Source organism: Cervus canadensis, chromosome 2, assembly GCF_019320065.1.
Source record: "Cervus canadensis isolate Bull #8, Minnesota chromosome 2, ASM1932006v1, whole genome shotgun sequence".
Classification (NCBI taxonomy): Eukaryota; Metazoa; Chordata; class Mammalia; order Artiodactyla; family Cervidae; genus Cervus; species Cervus canadensis.
In genome coordinates, this window is record NC_057387.1 from 46507087 (window position 1) to 46528849 (window position 21763).

Sequence of the window (21763 nt, forward strand, 5' to 3'; positions counted from 1 at the left end):
CACACTAGTGTGTCTGCTCCTTGAAGCCCTGACTTGCTTTATATTGACTCTGTTTCACCACAGTCCCCTCCTCGTTACACCTTGTACAAATGGTTTGAATACAGCATAAATAAATAGATGTTGGATAAATGGTTGTGTGAGGTGTACACACACTTGGGATTTACAATGTAGACAGGCAAGTAATGAGAAACAATGAGATGTGGAATTTCATCCCCTTCCCTGCAGGTGAATTACCTCCCCTTAGGCTGGGTGTCGACAAAATGCGGCAACTGCCACTAGCCTCCCTCCCAGGGCTGGGGAAGACGGATTAGGCTTTTAAGCAGCGAAACTGAAACACAGCCCGCTCCTTGATGTTAAGTAAAGAAGAGCATCTGGGTTCTGATGGTAACAAATGGATCTCATTCTCCTCTAGCATTTCCCGGCTCTTTCTGCACAAAACTAGCACACACACACAAAAAAAGCCTCAACTCTTTTAAATCGGATTTCCAGAGAAAATCTTTTCCTAGCAACTCATTCCAGTGCCAGGAAATTTTTCAAAGGCTAATCTAAATTCCTTCTCTCACTTTAAGCTCCCTTTCCTTTGTCCACTGCCAAATGAGATCGACAATAGCTCTGGCCGCGACTCCACAACAATCATCTTTATTCTTACAAATCTTTTTTTTTTTTTTTTCTTACCATGCTGCATGGCATAGGGGATCTTGGTTCCCCAATCAGGGATCAAACCCATACCCCCTGCATTGGAAACACAGAGTCTAAACCATTGGACTGCCAGGGAAGTCCCTACAAATATTTATTTCACTCTGCTTTTCAGTTGTTTGGACAACAGGTGACCTTTCCCTCCTCATCAGTATTCGCATTGCTTCTTTCTCTTTTATTCTTCCTCCTCTTCTTTCTCAATCTCCTAAACCTGAGGCCCACATCACCTAGCAGTATCCAGTCCTATAGGAGTCACCCCACGTTAAAGCTGCTCTGAGGGACTTCCCTTGTGGTCCCGTTCCCAATTCAGGGGGCCCAGGTTCTACCCCTGGTTAGGGATATATCCCATGTGCTATAACTAAACAGTTTGAGTGCCACAACTAAAGATCCCACATGCCACAACAAAGATTGAAGATTCCATAGCCAAATAAGTGAATGAAAAAAAAAATATATATATATACATATTTTTTTAAAAAGCTGCTCTGACGGCTAGTTTAGGCCCAGGCACAATGCACTCGTACCATGATCAAAATTCAAAGACCTATCCCTGTTTGCAATACTAAATCACCATGAGCTGGATCCTCGAGGCTAGCTGAGTCTTTTTGTGATTCAGAGACAATCATTCCTATTGTACGTCTGTGAAAAGGATTTCAACAATTTATAGTAATTATACTGCGATTAATACTAACACTACTTAGGATTTTGGAAACATTTTGAACTCTCAAAAGTAAAGGTACAGGGTTAATATAAGATGCTGAAATGTCAGAATGTACAAAGTATGTCCCTTAGGATAAGACGGCAGAGAAAAGAAGCAAGAACATAGCTTGAGACTGTGGCTTTCAAGTGTGTTCAAGCAGCATAGCCTGTCTTTAAATGAAACCTTCAGTGGAATCCCACTCCTCAACCAGATAAAAGTGGAGGTGCTCTGGTTGGAAGGCAGGGGCGGGAGGTGGTGATGTTGATATAGGCCCAGAGCCCATCCTTGCCCCTTCTCACCCATTTCTGTCCTCTCCTGAAGTGGTGGTCCCTGCAGCATCCACAGAGAGCCCCAGGGTGGCGGGTCTATGAAGCAGTGAAAAGAGGGACATGGAAAGAACCTGAATTTACTAATACTGTGAGGGAACAGCAACTCAGCTGTAGGGTCCTAAAGGACCATGTGACCAACATATTGGTATATCAAAGGTTCCACTGTTTTTGTCTTTCTAGTCTGTTTATATGTATCTTAGCTTGATTTTCATGTATATGTATTTTATCACAGTACATTTTTGTAATGCACCTCAATAGCATCTTAGAGAATAAGCTGGTGTCTGGATGTGTACAGAGTCCCAGGGGAGACAGGCTGGTATATTACACTGTCAGGACGTTCACAGGGTCTGGCTTGACTTGCTACGGGACATACCGTTCTGAAAGGTGCAATAGTATTTTACTGTGCTTTATACATGCTTGCTTGAAGTGATCCAAGTGAAAACTAAACATACTCTGAAATGTATGCCAAGAGTCTTAAGAAGAGCCTTAAATATAGGGCTTTACTACAAGAAGACTACAATCTCCCCCGAATAATGAAAGGTATTCTTAACACCATTTATAAGACATTAAACATAGATGGCCTAATCAGTCCCTTTACTTCTACTGGTACATTTATTAGGAAGAGTGGCAAAAATAAGAAGTACTTTTCTAAGCGAGTACTGTGAACATTTAAATTATAAAACAGCCTGCTGACTTACAAAAACACTGCTTTGTGTAAATTTGACTAAGGGTTATTACAGTTTCCTAAATTATCGACAGAAAAATAAAATACATATCTAATTTTCCACTGGTTTGAAAGACACAGGAGGAAAAAAATCTGAAATTCAAACAATCACAGTATATAATTTTTCTGATTTTTAAAGGAATATTTATAGCTTGAAAGTGAAAGGCTGGTGAAATATATAAAAATTAGGGAGGCAGTCCTCTTCCTATTTCAGGAAAATTATAGTTCTTGGAGAAGACATTGAAAATTAACTCTCAGTTGATACATATGCACTGTATTAGAGTTTCTAAAGCCTCCTCTTTTTTTTTTTTTTTGAAAGAGAGACACATTTCTTTCAGAATTTGAAGACTTGTATTATGACCTAAGGTCTTAAGGTAAAGGACTGCAGACTACAGCCAAGGAACCAGATCCATCCATCTATCTCCGCTTCCCTCCAGACAGAGCTAAGAATAATTTTCACATGTTAAAAATAGTTGGAAAAATTCAAAATAAGGAGAATATGTCTTGACACATAAGAAGTATAAAATTCAGATCTCAGGCACTTCCCTGGTGATCCAGCAGTTAAGAATCTCCCTTCCAATTCAGGGGATGTGGGTTTGATCCCTGGTCGAGGAACTAAGATTCCACATGCTGCAGGGCAACTAAGCCCTCGCACTACAACAAAGACACAGAGGAGCAAAAACAAAAAATAAAATTCAGATTTCAGTGCCCGTAAGTAAAGCTCTGCTAGGACACACTCAGGCCCATCCAGTGACATCCTGTCTGTGGCTCTTTCCTGCTGTGGCAGCAGAGCTGAGTATCTGTGACCAAGACCCAGATGACCCAACCCTGAAAACTTTTACACAATCTGGCCTTTATAGCAAAACTGGCTAACCCCCGGCCTAAGAGACGGCGCCCACTGGCAGGCCCTCACACCGGGTGTCCCCGGCGCAGGAGACGTACCTGGTTGAGATGGCGCAGGCACTTGTCAAGACACCAGAAACAGCAGCAGCAGCACTGGGACACGCACCTTGACAAGGCACCGTCCTGCTGGGTCAGGTTCGGAAAGAAAGGAACAGTGTCACCAACAGCACAGGAAAGAGGCAAGCAGAAGTGTCTTCCAGCACACCCTGTTCGTACTTGGAGATCTGTGTACCTGGAGAAGCATCACAGCAATTCTCATGGGTACAGAAGTCCTTCTATTCTGGATATGCTACTGCTACTACTAATTATTATCATTACTATACTGATGAGCAAGTGTTCTCTTCTGTGGGCTTACCTGTTAGGAGTGCTGTTGACTTCAGCAGAAAGGGAAATAGATTCGCCTGTTTTTACTAGCAACGGTGAACCAGACCTTCTGGTTCTAGTAAAAAAAAAAAAAACAAAAAACTCTCTTCCTTCATCTTTTCCTAAGTGTCTTCAATCATCAACTCTGCTTTTTCAAACCAAAGTTTATATTCATGAGAAATTCACATCCCACAGACAATAAAACTAATGCATTCTAGATACTAGTTGTGTGTCCACACACACAAAAAAATCAGGTTTAATTTTTTGGAAAAACATCCCATATTAAGACTTTCAGGGTTAAATTTTAGGGATAAATTAGTCCTTTGAACTATAACTCGAACTTGTGTATAACTCAAGAACGGATGAATTAATAAAACTTGTTGGGGGAAGGGGCGATTAAATGTATCTTACTGCCCAGATTTGGGGGTGGTGGTGGGGGAAATCCCTGAAAACAATCCTGAAATAGTTTTCTACTAGGACCCCAGGGACAATTTAGCCTTATATAGACATTTTCTCATCCCAGTGTTAATTCGACTGGATGAAATCTGACCTGCATACTTTTCAGCCTGGCTATGGTTGTGAATGAGCCATTTAAATGTAAGAAGGATCTCACAGCGGCTGCCCTGTGAAAAGCTTATACTGCAGGTACAGTATGGGGCTATAAGGCTGCTGAGGAAGACTATTTTTTTTAACCTAAGAAAGGACGCATTTCTCCAACAGTGACATCACTAAAAGGGAGTTTAAACCCTTAGTCTTTATGGGATCTAGGAAGTGATAAATAACCTCTTAGACCTCAGCCAGAGAGGCTGACCCATTGACTATTAGATTTACGGAAGCTGTTTCCCCAAAGAGTTTAAAGTGCTTAGCTCTGGGGGGTACAGCGAGTTCCCTGATGTTTATTAACTTATGATTATCTAGTACTAATGCATATTTATATATAAAACACATGCATATATACATATATGAGGGCTTCCCTGATGGCTCAGCGGTAAAGAATCCACCTGCAGTGCAGGAGCCACAGGAGACGCGGGTTTGATCCCGGGGTCAGGAAGATCCCCTGGAGGAGGAAACGGCAATCCACTCCAGTATTCTTGCCTGGGAGATCCCATACACAGAGGAGCCTCACGGGCTATAGTCCATAGGGGTCACAAAAAAGTTGGACTGAGCAACCAAGCAGAGCATGACATACATATATGAATATATTTAATATATATAAACTATATGAATCTATTTGAAATAAAAAGTTGCTCTGTTCAAGAAATCTTTCTCCAAGTTTCCTAAGATTGAAGGATCAATTTCAAAATGCAACAGCCAGAGTAGCTAGATTTATCCTCGATGTGGAAATGTCTCTTTAAGTCACAAATATGTAGTTAAGCAATATTTCAACAGAAAATACTCTCTGATCAGGAGTGATGGCTTAGTGTGCATTTCAAGGTAAGGAAGCTAGATAATTTTATGTGAAATACAATCAACTGCTCTTAATTAATATACTAATTTTAAATCTTGATTTACAATTAAATCTTGATTGGGCTTCCCTGGTGGCTCAGATGGTAAAGAATCTGCCTGCAATGCAGGAGACCTGGGTTTGATCCACGGGTTGGGAAGAATCCCTGGAGAAGGACATGGCAACCCACTCCAATATTCTTGCCTGGAGAACACGGACAGAGGAGCCTGACAGGCTGTAGTCCATGGGGTCACAAAGAATCGGATACAACTGAGCAACTAACACTGACTGACTGAAATCTTCAACAATTCAGATTTCTGCTTAAAAGAGCAAACGAAAACAATTCTAAAGTGTAATTACGAATCCACATGTAAAACTTTCCCAGTTTACTAAAAGCACATACCTATACTCAAATGGCTGGACTCAATGTTTGTGAAACTCTGACCAAGTCACCAACACAGAGGTAGGGATGGGGGGTGGGGAGACTAACATTGTGTGAGAACAGAAAAGTTGGGAAAAATCCAACCTTTCCTTATATGGCAGGCCAGAAATACCATGAGAACAGCTGTTTTCCTGGTGTTTTGGTTTCCACTGGCATTCATAACCAAATGTGCATGGAAATAAAAACCAGGGAGAAGAAAAAACCCCCAGGCACAAAAGCCCCACAGTTTTCTGTCTTTAGAGCTGAGATTTAGGTCAGCTTGCCCATTTCTCACTATTAAGCATGAACGCACACACAGGCACATGCAACTAACTTCCCATGACACCCTCCAGGAAACACAAAAGGTGGGGACTATTTTAGCATTAAAACAGAAACAAGCAAATCTCCTCATCTTATAGGATATTTTTCTTTCTTTAAAAAAGCATGATAAATGTCCATAAAACCTTGCTAGGAATTTCTCCCATTTGTTCATCATTTAAATAGGAAGAAAAACCAGCAAGCTAAGAACTATGCCCTCCCTACACCACCTGTGCCACCATGTTGGAGAAAATCCAACAAAATTAAACAAAACAGGGAGCTGGACAGGAAGGTTGCTGGGGGCGGGGTGCAGAGGGGACCTGAAGCACACCGGAGCTCTCTGAATGGCCCCTGGCACAGGTCACATTCCCGTCCCGGGACCCAGGGCAGTTCTCCAGTGATTCACTTCTCTGTGACCCAAACACAGCACACTCTGTTTTAACGTGTTGCCTTACCTTCTCTTTCAGAGTGTTACACATGTACATGAGAACGGCTCTTGGAATCCTCACTGCAGTGATTAACAATGACCCTTTGACAACTGTTCCCTGATGGTAGCAGAAAAGAATGGAGAGAGATGAAAGGATCGGGCGATCAGGAGGGTCACTTTTATTTCTGGGAACAGGAGAAAAAAAAGACAGCATTTAAAAAACACTATTTAGAAAGAAACAAAAAAACTTCTCTCTGGTTCAAATCATCTACAGTACTAGCAATTCAGAAAGCAGTGACACCATCTGCATTTGGCAAAATTTTTATACTCCTAAGGTTAAATTATTTCTTGGACTAAGTTAAGAAATATTTTTTGGTGGTACTCAATGTTACGAACAAGGAAGAGAACATTTTAAAACATAGTGATGAGGTGAGGTGAACAAGTTTTCCTCTTTACAACGCCTAACCACCTCCACCAATCCATTAAATTGGGTATTGATCCCATTTTCAGTTTCAGTAGTTTAATTATGTAATAATCCCCTAGGTTTAAATTATACACTTGCATCTGTAAATATTGCCAGTATTAGCTTAGTGATGAAAATCACTACCACATCACATGACCAGGATTGGCAGCCAGAGAGTATCCGGCTCACAGCAGAGGGAGGAAGAATTCTGGCTTCTCCAGCTCCTGAAACCCAGCTGATTTCTCCTCTGTTCTGTAAAGGTCACCTCACTGTGAATCATTTACGGGACTTGTCATGACACAGCTCTCAAGAATGCGAAAGTCAGTTTCACAGGCAGGGAAAAAAAAGTGAAAAAGAACAGAATGGGCACATCTTTCTTCCCGCTCCCCCACACCTGAAAGATAAAACAAAGGAGGGAGGGCTGATGTCACCCCTCCCCCGGCCCACAGAGGCCAGTTCTAGAAAGTGAGGCCCTTTCCGAGAAGCTCCTTCACTCGATTCCAAGGGAGGCTTGCTTTCTTCATAATGGATTATTCTACAGCTCGCTATGGTTGCTAATAAGTCACTATGAATTAAGGTCTTGACCAGAGCCTAGGTTTTCAGGGAGGAAAAGGAATGCAGCCAGAAATGTTTCAAGGGCTGGCAACGGCCACATTTTGCTGTTATTTAAATCATCCAGGAAGGAAGAGAGAACATGAAAGTAATATCGGGAGCAGAGTAGCTGCAATCCAATCGTCCCACAAAAAGGGCGATGTGTGTTTCAACTCAATATTGTTGAAAATAGGAAATGCCAGGGAAGCTATTGCTGATATGAATTCACTTAGATCTGATAAATGCGAAAAGTAGCACAGCCAGGAAAGGCTGACACATTTTTTTCCCTTTCCTCAGTCCTTTTTTTTTTTAAGAGGAAGACTGTACTTTCCCATTGAGGAGATCCATGTGCCTTAGAATGGACTGGTTCTCAAGCAGGGATGCAGGCAGACGATGGAAGCGCTTGCTCTGCATCTGACAGGGAAACAATTTATTCACAGGCCTGGGGCTGGTCCTCCAAGTACTGAAGTTTGGGCTTAGGCATCCGTTTTCTGAGGTTTCGCAGGGATGGGATTGACCACTTAAGGCAGGGTGGTGTCAGCGTTGTCTAGATGGCCCTCATCCGTGTCACATCCCAGTGATGGCTCCAGCCACTTTTGGGCTTGGCTGGAAGAAGATGTAGAAGTTCCAGAAGCTGACTTACCACTTGGGAGAGAAAAACCTGAAAAGAGGGCCAAGCTCACAAACCAGGCCAGCCTGCGGAGCCAGAACTCACTCAATACCCTGTCCTAAGAACTAAATGATTGAATGGGTCAATCACTGGGGGGTGTCGGAGACCCCACCTTCTTGCCCGAGACTCTTTTCCACATTCAAAGTTTATATCACCCTGTCACCCCTCCTCTGCTGCGCATGTCCCTGGGGCCTTCATCTCTTCACAAGCAGCAAAACCTGCCTTCAGGAAGAGGCTTTGATTACACCTAGTGAAGCTTAAACTAATACATCACCGCATCTTGAGAACTGGAGTTTGGGACCACAATGCGGCAAGGGTCATACTGAGCAGCTCAGTGATGGGCTTATGAGGATGCCAGGGCCTCCTGGTGGGCTTCTGTCTACGGGGAGTGCCGCATGCTGGGCACCTTTCACTGGGTTCTGTGGGTGGTGGCAGTAGGAAGGCCCCGGGCAGTGGGGGAGAGCAGGAGACTCCAGGATGTACCCCACATGCCCAGCTCCTCTAGTTTTAAACTTGTGGCTGCTCTGAGTGCTGAAGGTGCCTGGCCCTGTGTGACGGGGCCAGGGGGTCCTAGGACACAGCGTCAGCTCAAATCCCTGGGCAAACCATTTTCTTTTTTTTTTTTAAGCACTACTTTTTAACATTTTTATTTATTTATGGCTGTGCTGGATCTTCACAGCAGCACGCAGGCTTTCTCTAGTTGTGGCGAGCAACTATGAAGGGACTACTCTTCATTGCAGTGGCTTCTCTTGTTGCAGGGCACAAGCTCTAGGCACACAGGGCTTAGCTACTCTGTGGTATGTGGGGATCTTCCTGGACCAGGGATCAAACCCATGTCCCCTGCACTGGCCGGCGGATTCTTAACGCTTGGACCATCAGGGAAGTTCTGTGCAAAGCGTTTAATGCTCTCGTTCACCTAAGTCTATAACGCCTTTGGGTCATGGTATCTAAGTGCTGTTTTGCAGTTATGATTTGTTTCAACATAACTTACTCCAGAAACTTAGGAATCTTGGAGGCACGTTTTAGCTCTGGTTAGATCCAGTCGAGTGCTCACTGAGAACTCTTCAGGAGCATGGATAATCCATTCTGTGTTGGGGCTCCTGGACAAGGATCAGGCTGCACAGGATGCTTGGCCTCCAGTGTCTGTCTGGTCCTGGGCAAAGGAGTGTGATGTGTCCCTGAAGAGACCTCGTCCTTTCCTGACATTTCCTTCAGCAGAATCACTGCAAGATGGGGTTGGAAGGACTGTGGGGGAAGCTGTGAGGTTCATTTATCCAATCCCAAAGGAAAAAGGAAACTCTTTGTTATGAAGAACAGGTCCTCAGCAGCTCTTGTCAGGGTTAGCAAACTCATGTGTGTCCTACCGAAATTCCTTAGGCTCTGCTGTGAATCCACTTCCTCACTTCCTCCTTAGCAAATCCAAAGCAGCTGGAAACCATCTTCTGTATACTTGGAAGCGATGAAGTCATGACTCAAGCGTCCCTTCTCCAAACGGAGCAGTGCTGGCTCCTTCCTATCACACCCCAGCCCCATCTTTATGCCTCTCAGTTGACCTCTCTGAAATTCAAGCAAATGGTGGTAAAAGGGAAATTACACAGGATGCCCATGTCCTGGTACTTGATGCTCCTTGGATGACCTCTTCATCTGTCTTACTGCTTGAATGAATGACAGAGATGAATGCACTCTGGCTATATTTAATTCTCACCCTGCATGCAGACTGGAACATGAGATTAAAGAATTGTAAGCCCTGAGATAAGGGAAAACCTTGAGGTTTCAAAATTAGCGCTCAGTCAAAAAGAATGCAGAACTCTTTAATAAATGAAATAGCAGTGCTAAAAATAAGTCAGCATGCATTCTATTTTAAATTAGTTTATTTTTATCAAATATGTGAAATATCTTAAAAAGTCAAATAGTACTGCTAGGTGTAACAGGAAAAACAGCAGTTTTCTTTCTCCACCACTAATTGTCTCTCCCGAGAGGCAATATTTTAGCTGTTTCTTCTGGAACCCACCTTCACACTCCTAAATTACTTGTTCTTACTGGAATTTCTTCATTTTTTCAGTCTCAGAGAATGTCTACCAACTTCCCACTATGGAAGATACAGGTTTCATTCTCCTTGGCAGCTTAAACGGCCAAGTACACTCATTTTTCCCACTCCTCTTCTTCTCAATATAATTATACTGAAGTTCTAAAAGATTTCTCCCCAGTTTTATTGACATATAATCCACATGTAACATTATCAAGTCCAAGGTGTACAATGTGTTGATTTGATCCACATATATATTGCAAAATGATTACTATCTTAGCATTAGCTTATGCCTCCACCACCTCATATAATTAACCATTTCTTTTTTTTTTTTTTTGTGGTGAGAACATTTAAGGTCTCTTCTTTTAGCAACTTTCAAGTATATAACACAGTATTGTTAACTATAATCATCATGCTGTAGTTAGATCCCCAGAACTATTCATCTTCTAACTAGAAGTTTGTGCCCTTAATCCATACCTCCCCTTCCCCTCTACCCCAACTCCCGGGCAACCACCATTCTACTTGTTTCCATTAGTTCAGCTTTTTTAGATTTGACATGTAAGTGGTATCATCCTTATTTGTTTTTCTATGACGTATCACTTGGCATATTGCCCTTAAGGTCCATTCGTGTTGTTTTAAATGGCACGATGTCCTTCTCTCTCATGGCTAAATAATATCCCATTACATACACCACATCTTGTTCATCTATTCAGCCTTCAGTGGACACTGAGGTCGTTCCCATATCTTGGCTATTGTGAATAGTGCTGCAATGAACATAGGCATGAAGACATTTCTTCAAGATTCTTTTTTCATTCCCTTTCGATATATACCTAAGAAGTGGGCTTGTTGGATCCTACAGTTCTGACTTTAATTTTCTGAGGAGCCTCCACACTGTCAGTTTCCATAATTGCTGTTACCAAATTTACACGCCCCACCCCACAGTGCTCGAGGGTTCCCTTTTCCCTACATCCTTGCCGACACTAGTTACCTCTTGTCTTTTTGATGATAGCCATTCTAACAGGTGGTATCTAATTGTGGTTTTGATATGTATTCCCTGATGATTAGTGATGTCGAGCACATTTTCTTTTTTTTTTTTTTTTTAAATTAATTATTTATTTTTTCAGTGGGTTTTGTCATACATTAACACGAACTCATGTGCCTGTTTTCTGTATCTTCTTTGGAAAGGAAGTTCTGCTCCTCTGCCCCTTTTTTAACTGAATTTTTTTTTTTACTATGGAGTTATAGGAGTTATTTATATATTTTGGTATTAACTCCTCATCAGACAAATGATTTGCAAATATTTTCTCCCATTCCATAGGCTGTCTTTTCATTTTGTTGATTGGTTCTTTTATCATGTAGAACTTTTTAGTTTGATGTAATCTCACTAATTTTTGTTGCTGTGGCTAGTGCTTTTGGTGTCACATTTGAAAAATCACCTCTGAGACTGATGTAAAGGAGCTTTTTCCTTATGTTTTCTCATAAGAGTTTAGGGACTTCAGTTCTTAAGTCTTTAAACCATTTTGAATTAATTCTTGTGAACCGTCTAATACAAGGATTTAATTTTATTCTTCATGTTGCTATCCAGTTTTTCCAGAACTGTTTATTGAAGACATTATCGTTTCCCCTTTCTAGGACCTCAGTTCTCTTCCACTGATCTATGGGTCTATTTTTATGCCAGGACCACACTGTTTTGTGGTGTAGTTTGAAATCAGGACATATGATGCCTCCAGATGTGTTCGTTTTTAAAATTGCTTTGGCTATTTGGGCTCTTTTGTGATACAAATTTTAGAATTTTTCTATTTCTGTGGAAAATATAACTGAAAGGTTGACAGGGAATGCATTGAATTTATAGATGGCTTTGGGTAATAAGGGTATTTTAACAATATTAATTCTTCTGATCCATGAACAGAGGGTATATTTCCATTTATTTGTGTCTTTCATCAGAGTCTTATACTTTTCAGTATACAGAGCTTTCATCTCCTTAAATTCATTCTTAAGTATTTTATTGTTTCAATGCCAGTGTGAATGAGACTGTCTTCTTTATTTCTTTTTCAGATATTTTACTGTTAGAGAAATGCAACTGTTTTCTGAATGCTTTGTATCCTGTACCTTTACTGAATTCATTGACTAGTCTAACAGTTTTTTTGATAAAGTCTTTAGAATTTTCTTTATATATTAATAAAGTCATATTATCTGCAAACAAAGGCAATTTTACTTCTTCCTTTGTGATTTGTATATATTTTTCCTCATTTTCTTGCCTGATTGCTCTGGCTAGGTCTTCCAGTACTATGCTGAATAAGAATGGCAAGGGTGGGCACTTCTGATCTTAGAAAAAAAATTTTCAATCTTTCACCACTGAGTATGTTTTAATTAATGTTTAGGGCTTACATTATCAGTGCATGAATAACATTCACAACTGTTTGAAACAGTGTATTCTGACTATATTTTCTTTTTTTTTTTTTTATAGCTTTTGACTTTTCTTTAAGTTAATAATATTTCACCTTTTTTATTTGCTTGGTTTTCCATGTGCTTCACCAAATGCTTCATCAAAGTATAATTCTTTTTCTACACATATTCAAACAACACATCTGATAGTCTCTAAGTTTCCTTTTTTTTTTTCCTCTAAGTTTCCTTTTTATTTTTTCTTGGAGACATCCCTCCTGGAGCCCACTGCTCTCCTGCTCCTCCTTGGACTGGACATTTTCCATACCTGCTATATAGCTACCTTCCTGGAAATTCCCTTCTCTTCTTCACTGTGTTGGAGTGAAACTCCAACTCGTGTTGGAGTTCAGTGAAATTCCTGAAATTCATGTTTTCCCCCTGGTTTACTCATTAGTTTCAGAGGAGAAGGGATATGGGGAGGAAATCTTTTGCGATATTAGCATGCCTGAATAGGACTTTATCTTCCTTTATCTTTGACTGATAGTATGAATAGGTATAGAATTCTAGGTTGGAAATAATCTTTTCTCAGAATTTTGATAGTTTTGTCCTACTATCTCCCTGGTTCAGAGTTGCTGTTGAACATCAGATTCCATTCTAGTTCTTTTTAAATTTTATTTTTTATTGAAGTGTAGTTGATTTATAAGACTAGTTTCAGATGTATGACACAGTGATTCAATATTTTTAAAGATTATACCTCACTTGTTATTTTAAAATATTGGCTGCATTCCCTGTATTGTATAATATACAGCTTATTTAGAGTATATACAGTAGTTTGTACCTCTTGGTTTCCTACCCCTACCTTAACTCTGTCCACTTCCCTCTCCCGGATGGAAATCACTAGTTTATTCTCTAAATCTGTGAGTCTGTTTCTGTTTTGTCATATTCATTTGTTTTATTTTTTAGATTCCACATTTAAGTGATAACATATAGTATTTGTATTTCTCTAATTTATTTCACTAAGTATAATGCCCTCCAGGTCCAACCACATTGTTGCAAAATAGCAAAATTTCATTCTTTTTTATGGTTAATATTCCTTTGTATAAATATATGACATCTTCTTTATTTATTCATCTACTGATGGACACTTAGGTAGCTTCCATATCTTGGCTATTGTAAATAAAGCTGCCTGAACACTGGGGGGCATATATCTTTTTGAATTAGTATTTTCATTTTCTTTGGCTATACACCCAGCAGTGGCATTCATTCAAACAGCAGTTCTACTTTCAGTTTTTTAAGGAACCTCCATACTATTTTCCATAGTGGCTGCATCAATTTACATTCCCACCAACAGTGCACTTGGGTTCCCTTTTTTTCATTTCCTTGCCAACATTTGTGGTCCTTTTAACAATAGCCATTCTGACTGGTGTGAGGTGATATCTCATGGTTTCAATATGCATTTCTCTGAGGATTAGCAATGTTGAGCATCTTTTCATGCATTTGTTGGCCATCTGTATGCTTTCTTTGGAAGAATATCTATTCTTCCCATTGTTAAATTGGGTTCTCTTTTTTTTATACTGAGTTGTATGACTTTATTAATAAATAGTTTGGATATTAACCCCTTATTGGTCTTATCAATTACAAGCATTTTCCCCATTCAGTAGGCTGTCTTTTCATTTTGTTGATGGTTTCCTTTGCTGTGCAAAAGATTTTAAGCTTAATTTGTTTATTTTTGCTTTTGTTTCCTTTGCCTGAGGCAATAGATCCAAAAAGACACTACTACAACTTATGTCAAAGAGTGTCCTGCTTGTTTTCTTCTGGGAGTTTTATGGCTTCTGGACTAATATTTAGGTCTGTAATCCACTTCGAGTTTATTTTGGTATATAGTATGAGAAAATGTTCTAATTTCATTCTTTTACATGTAGGTGTCCATTTCCTGGCAACATTTATTAAAAAGGCTTTCTTTTCCCCCACTGTATATTTTTGCCTCCTTCATTGTAAGTTAACTGAACATAAGTGCATGGGTTTATTTCTGGGCTTTCTATTCTGTTCCATTGATCTATGTGTCTGTTTTTATGCCACTGTAGCTTTGAAGTTTTGATTACTTCAGCTTTGTAGCACATTCTGAAGTCAGGGAGTGTGAAACCTCCAGATTCATCCTTTTTTCCAAGATTACTCTGGCTAGTCAGGGTCTTCTGTGATTCTATATAAATTTTAGAATTATTTTAGTGCTGTGAAAAATGTCATGGATATTTTGTATTAAATATGTAGATTGCTTTGGATAGTATGGATATTTTTACAATATTAGTTCTTTCAATCCATGAACACTGGTTATCTTTCCATTTATCTATATAATTTTCAATTTCCTTCATTAGTGTTCTGTAGTTTTCAGAGTATAGATCTTGTACCAGTTCTAGTTCTTGATGTTTTGCCTGTGATCTTTCTCTAAAGCTTCTGGGATCTTCTCTTTACTCATGTCCTCCAGCTCTGGGAAATTTTGACAATTTCCTCCCTTTTTTCTTTGCTCTCTATTTCTAGAACTCATATTAGTCAGGTGTTGGGTGTCCTAAATTTTATCTTTTTTCTCCTATTTTCCATCTCTTTGTTCTATCTTCTAGAGGAGTTCAACTTTATATTTTAATCCATCAGTAGAAAACTTTCACTTTTGCAATCATATTTTTAACAACAAAGAGGTCTTTCTGTTCTCTCACTATTCTTTTTTCTTGGTTCTTATTGTATGAAAGCAACATTTTTTGGTTCTTTCTGAAGATATTATTACAGTTGCTATTGCAGTTTTCTTCTGCTGCCTGCATTGCCCCTATTTTTTCTAATTTTTTTTTGTTTGTTTTGTTCATTTTGATCTTTTTCTTTCACAACAGGATTCTTCAAATTTTTAATAATCACTGGCTATAGGTTCACATTTAAGCGTGAGGAACCAAAGAGTGAATTGGAGGTTCTATACAAGGGTGACTGCTGACTGGTGAGTTTCACCATCTGCTTCAGAGTCAGGGCACCAGGCCATTTCATTGGGGGATCCCCACGTGGTACTATCTGCAGGTCTTTGCTTTGGGTTATACAGTTTCTCCAAAGAAGAATCCGATAATCTCATGCCTAAGAAATATCAACATGGCTGTCAACATCCTGGAGGCTGAGCTGTAGAGTGTGGGTTGGTAGCCGGTAGAATGAAAGTGAAGTGTTAGTCACTCAGTCGTGTCTGACTCTTTGTGATACCATGGACTGCAGCCTGCCCGGCTCCTCCATCCATGGAATTCTCCAGGCAAGAATATACTGGAGAGGGTAGTCATTACCTTCTCCAGGGGATCTTTCCAACCCAGGGATCAAACCCAGGTCTCCTGCATTGCAGGCAGATTCTTAGACTTCCACTTGCTCCCCCTTCTTTCAGGGTAGAGCTGTGTCCCAACCTTGGCTGTGCCAGATACCCTATATCCAGGCCCTCTCTGATGACTTCTCCAGAGAGCAAAGCTCCCAACTTATATCTGCTGGTATGAAGGAGGGGCCATGGGGCCTAACTGCTCTTTAGCAAGACCTTTAACTAATCTTTGCAAGCACGTTTTACACTTGAATTCCTGAATCTCTCTAGATTTTCATGGCTCAAATCAGCCTCCTCTCCCACCAAATGCACAGAAGATAAGCTTTTTGAGGCTTCTCCAATCTGCTCACCACTCATTCATCCTGTCTTCAGTTTTCAAAATTTGACTGATGTTTCTTCATTCATTCGTCCGTGCTCAGTCACATCCTACTCTTTGCCATCCCATGGGCTGCTCTGTTCGTGGGATTATCCCAGCAAGAACACTGGACTGGACTGCCATGATGTTTCTAAGCTGCGATCATCGCCTGTCTCCTGCTGCCCTTCTGTGTTTATGCCTTCTTCATTTTCTCATGATTTCGGGGGAGGGGAGTTAGAGTGGGGGAAGACATTAGGCGATACATATATACACTTCATGGGAGGTTAAATAAAAAGCCCTCACTGAAAATGTTTTGATTTTGTGTGACTAAAATAGAACAAAATCACTGCTATCAGAGAGATGTGACCTGCTGCTGGCCAATTTGGTTAGAATAATCTCTGCTCCTGTACTCAGGAGCAAGCAGCACATATCACCTCCTCCGAAGGCGCAAAAGCTCTCAGGGCCAAGGGCTATAGCCCTTCGTGTGTCTGACAGGGTCTCTAAAGAAGGAGGCTCCCAACAGCACCTCTGCAATAAGACCCATAGCACTCCTTGTCGTCAGAAGGTAATTGTTCTACAGCATGAATCATCCCTAGATGACTTTCTTAGCCCCATGAACCCTCATGTTTTTCTGCCCATTTAGTCTGAGGGATTGGAGGAAGACCAGCCCCATCAGAAGTAAACTTCCTATTCTGAGTCCAACCCTGTCATTGCACTGGCCTTGTTCTTCTTGCTTGTGGTTTTATCTGCCTCATAGAGAACCTCACAAACATAAAAGAGGTGAAGAGTTGAGACATATGTGCATGTGTCCTCAATTATTTTGATGAGGTAATGGAGGATAAACACTTAAATAAGTATCATAGTGAACAGAAAAGCAAGAAATGAATTTACTAGCATTTAACTATAAGAACATGAATTGTATTTTATAGTTATGTACAATTCCCTTAGGATTTAAAACTGCTTTCAAAGAAAACATTCTCCTCATTTTACATAGGATTAAATGATGCTCATAAAACTTACTGCAGTGTGTTCCAAATAGATCAGCAATTTTTTTAAAGTTTGAGGTTAGTAAGAATGGATATTTACAGGAGAAGTCAACCCTTTCTTTTGAATATCATTCAGTTCTAAGCAGTTTGATTACTTCTGTGTTTGGCTTCCTATTGGATTTTCTAGCTTAAAGCAAAAGAGGATGGAAATGTGACAGATTTAAGATATAGTATTCCTTTTTACTGCTAAATAAACATCCTGCCAAATTTTTTTTGCCTAACTTTTTAAAATTAATTTCTATTGGAGTATAGTTCCTTTACAAGGCTGTGTTATTTTCTATTGTACAGCAAAGTGAATCAGCTATATGTATGCATTTATCCCCTCTTTTGATAGATTTTCTTCCTATTTAGATCACCACAGAGCACTGAGTAGAGTCCCCTGGGCTATATGGTGGGTTCTCATTAGTTATCTGTTTTATACACAGTATCAGCAGTGCACATATCTCAATCTCTCAATTCATCCCACCATTCTGCCTAATTTCGCACTTAGTCTTTTTCTCTTGCCAATCTCTTTTGAGAGGTCATGTCAAAATTCCAAAATATCTTTTGAGACACACAACAGGAAGCACATAGACAAATCAACAGCAGTAACACACTAGACCTACCTGTTAAAATAACACGTCACCACTGTCCCAGCTACGGTCATTTGTTGGCATGCAAGGATGAATTCACTAGTCCAGATGAGGCCAATTAAATGGTACCACCACATATACCGAATGCCCGAAAGAGGCTTATATTCCACTTGGCCACCTTCAATGACCTGTGCAGCTCCTAAAGTTTAAAACACAAACATGCTTTATATCTGTGTTTTCCTAAGTATGGAAGAAGGTTCAAGAGGCCATTCTTCCTCCGTTCTAGACTTTGGCATCACACGAAACACAGATGTCAATGTCAAGTTTGCTTAAGATCTTCATAGCAAAACTAAAATTGAGAATCCACATTTAACTTATGAATAATATTAACAGTGATGATTATGATAACTGGTAGGCAACTTGTATAAGATGACACTTATCTTCTAATAGTCACCCCACTTTACAGATATGAAAACTGAGGTTTGGCAGAGTCAAGTGACTTTTGCAAAGTCTCACTGCTCATAATTAGTGGAGGAAGAATATAAACCTGGACACAGTGGACTCTAAAGCACATGGTTTTTCTATCACAACACTTTGTGATGCAAACAAAACTTATGTTGATGAAAGTTATGTTATAGAACCCTGCCTAGGACTGTGTTATAGAATCCTGTGTTATAGAACCATGCTTCACCAAAAATTTAGACTCAATAAAGAATCTTAATTTGTTCAAAAGGATTCATTTCAGATTTCAAGAGCAAACTCTCCTACTACATTTAAAATGGCTAGTGGGACTCAGTGTTAACCTCCTAGATTCAGATCTCAGCTTTATCCCTTTTTGGGTAGCCTGGGGCAAGTTATCTGGCCTCTTGGAGTGTTAGTATCCTTATCTGTAAAACCCATTTCCTGATGGTCATTCGAGAGAGAGTAGAATGGGTTTACCTGGTGAGTACCGGCCCACAGAAATATCAGTCCATAAGTAATGATGATTTTTATCACTTAAATTTCAGGAGCACAATATTATATTTAACTGAGGCCAGTGAGGTAACCCCAGCAATGCTCTGCCATTCACTGACCATGTCCTACTTTATTTGCTCTCATCTAAAGAAGTCCTTGAATTGGCTCCGCAATTCAACTCAATTCCATACCAAATCTCAGTTCTGCAACTATACTTGATTTTTAGATGTTCTCTGCTCTGTTTCATTTTATTATTATTATATTAGAATTTTTTTAATGTGGACCATTTTAAAAAATCTTTATTGAATTTGTTCCAATATTGCTTCTGTTTTATGCTTTGGGTTCTTGGCTGTGAGGCATATGGGATCTTAGCTCCCCAACCAGGGATCAAACCCATACCCCCTACACTGGAAGGCAGTCTTAAGCACTGGACCACCAAGGAAGTCCCCTGCTGTATATTTTAAATAAACCACTATAAGAAAGAAGATGGCACTTTGGTCTCTGGCAAAACCTACAACTTGAAGAACATTTAAAGACAGTTTCATGTAATATTTCCTTTCATAGCTATAAATTGCTCCTAGGTTCATAATTCATATGTCTTTAGACATTCACAATAGGGTCTGGGCAAAGGAAGTGGGAATGATAATCATGTTGTATAAGGAACTGATTCCACAGACGAAGGCTGGTCTTAGTAACTCCTGCTCTGTGTTCTGCTGAGCAAGAGTCACATTGTGAGAAATACTAGATCAGCTTGGTTCACAGACAGAAGTTAATATTTTATTGAACACTGGATTCATTCTGGCTTGGAGGCAATCTCCCATCCAAGTACTAACCAGGCCCGACCCTGCTTAGCTTCCGAGATCAGACGAGATCGGGCGCGTTCAGGGTGGTATGGCCGTAGACTGGAGGCAATCTCTATTTCAGGTAAGGCGCTAATAAATGCTTACGCATTTCCAAAATGGATGTGTTTCAGAAAAGCATTCCCAGTCCCACAGGAGGTGGCCCCTCATGACTGACAGGCACATGTATGTAGTAAATCAGGTGAGTGGAGACTTGGAGAGCCACTCCTGGAACAGCAGAAGTGATGGGGCCAGTCAACATGCACGGGATCACCAGTGACAGGGACACACTGCAGTTTGCAAGCACAGGTCTACAATATCACACGTGATTTGGGGATGGATGAAGTTTCCAAAGAAGAGGAGGGACAATTTCCTCAACAGACAAAAGGCAAGTACATACAAAGGCCTTGGGTGCTAAGGAGGGATTGTGTCTCCTTGGGGCTACCAATGGCACATTCACACACACCCCAGCTTGGGACACTGATGGCAGCAGTCAGCAAGCGGAGGATGGCTAAAAGGGATACATCAAGATCCATACAGGCCACCACACTCCTGGCATTCCTCAAAGAAGCAGAATGCATAAAGATATTCTTGACTGGCCACTTGTTTTTGATCATCTTTACTGAAACCATCAACTATTTATTCTTCTAGTTCAGTTATACCAAGCTATTTACAGATTTTCCTTTAGGGCAGGGTTTTCCAACCTCTCAACATAGCATTTGGCATTTTGGATCACATAATTGTTAGGGGTGTGAAGTGGGGGAGTTGCCCTATGCATTGCAGGATATTAAGCACTTGGCCTCTACCCATTAGATGCTAGGAGCATCTTTCCTCCCCTCTTCCACTTAAGACAACCCAAATGTCTCTAAACATCACCAAATTGCTGCTTGATAACCACTGTTGCTGCTACTGCTACTGCTAAGTCACTTCAGTCGTGTCTGAATAACCACAGCTTTAAGCAAACATTCTCTGAAGAATCAGGAGCTCTAGCTTCAGGGAGAAGCTTAGAATGCGACTGTGGGTGGGGCAGGTGTGTTTAGGCACACACGACTGCCCTCTCCTGGATGGCTAGGTTAGTGCAGGCAAGAGCCTCTCATCAAAGTATCAGTTGCTTTGTTATTAATACTAACACATTACAATACTGTTACCACCATGTGTAGCTAACAGATGCTAACGGGAACTGGATCCCGAGATGAGATTTGATCTGGATCCCAAGATGATTTTGATCTGGTGGTGAAAACGGCACTGAACTGGATGAGGGCCTGGTTCCAATCTCGGCCTTGACATTTGTGATAAGCAACCTGGGCCTCCGGTCTCTAACGGTAAACATGAAAAGGGAAGACAAGATGAACCCGGGGCAACGGTTACACAGTTTGAGAGTCACAAAGACTGAGATTCATATATCTCCTCTGTCTCCTAATGGCTGAACAACCTTAGGCAGGTTATGAGGTTGCGGGGCCTTTTAAAATCTCTGTTTCATTGTCAGTAATCTGAAGATACTAATACCTACTCTTCCTTTCCTTGTTGATTCCATCCAGCCTCACGGCTCTAAATGCCATACATGTAGCTGTTACGAGGATTAAACAGGCAGTTGCTTAGAATATCAAATATAAGATAAGATTAGCTATAATTGAGGTATAAGCAGATATGATTTCAGTTGTGAAGAAATATTTATTTAGCATTCTGGATTTATGCTGGATGTCAGCTATTAAGAGAAAAAAATGAAAAAGGCAAACAAAAAAATCAGAAAGAAGATACAATCAGAGTGAATATCAGGAACTCACATACTGCTACACTAGTTTATTCACCCCCCCTTCTTCTGGACTGTTTATAATCTCTCCTCCAACCTCTAACTAAGAGTTATTTTCCCATCCTCATGCTCAGTCAGTGACCTCACTTTTGGTTTCTCTGAGAAAGCCGAAGCCATGGGAGAATCTCTGCGAGCATCTACCCCATCTCTACCCCTCAGCAGCATGCATCCATGACTGGACTGCTGCTGCTGCTGCTAAGTCGCTTCAGTCGTGTCTGACTCTGTGCGACCCCATAGACAGCAGCCCACCAGGCTTCCCCCGTCCCTGGGATTCTGCAGGCAAGAACACTGGAGTGGGTTGCCATTTCTTTCTCCAATGCATGAAAGTGAAAAGTGAAGGTGAAGTCGCTCAGTTATGTCCAACTCTTAGTGACCCCATGGACTGCAGCCTACCAGGCTCCTCCG

At 40.6% G+C, this 21763-nt stretch overlaps 1 protein-coding gene across 4 annotated transcripts in view; it reads right to left on the reverse strand.

The window, feature by feature from the left end:
* SLC44A3 (solute carrier family 44 member 3) overlaps window positions 1-21763 on the reverse strand; it is an 82714-nt gene that overhangs the window by 22398 nt on the left and 38553 nt on the right. For 3 of the 4 annotated variants that reach the window (XM_043460590.1, XM_043460593.1, XM_043460592.1), the window contains exons 10-12: window positions 17789-17954; window positions 6351-6507; window positions 3389-3475 (exon numbers count right to left, since the gene is read on the reverse strand). In XM_043460590.1, the coding sequence (XP_043316525.1) occupies window positions 3389-3475; window positions 6351-6507; window positions 17789-17954 (410 nt within the window). The remainder of the gene's footprint in view (window positions 1-3388; window positions 3476-6350; window positions 6508-17788; window positions 17955-21763) is intronic. The other variant, XM_043460591.1, reaches the window with a different exon arrangement.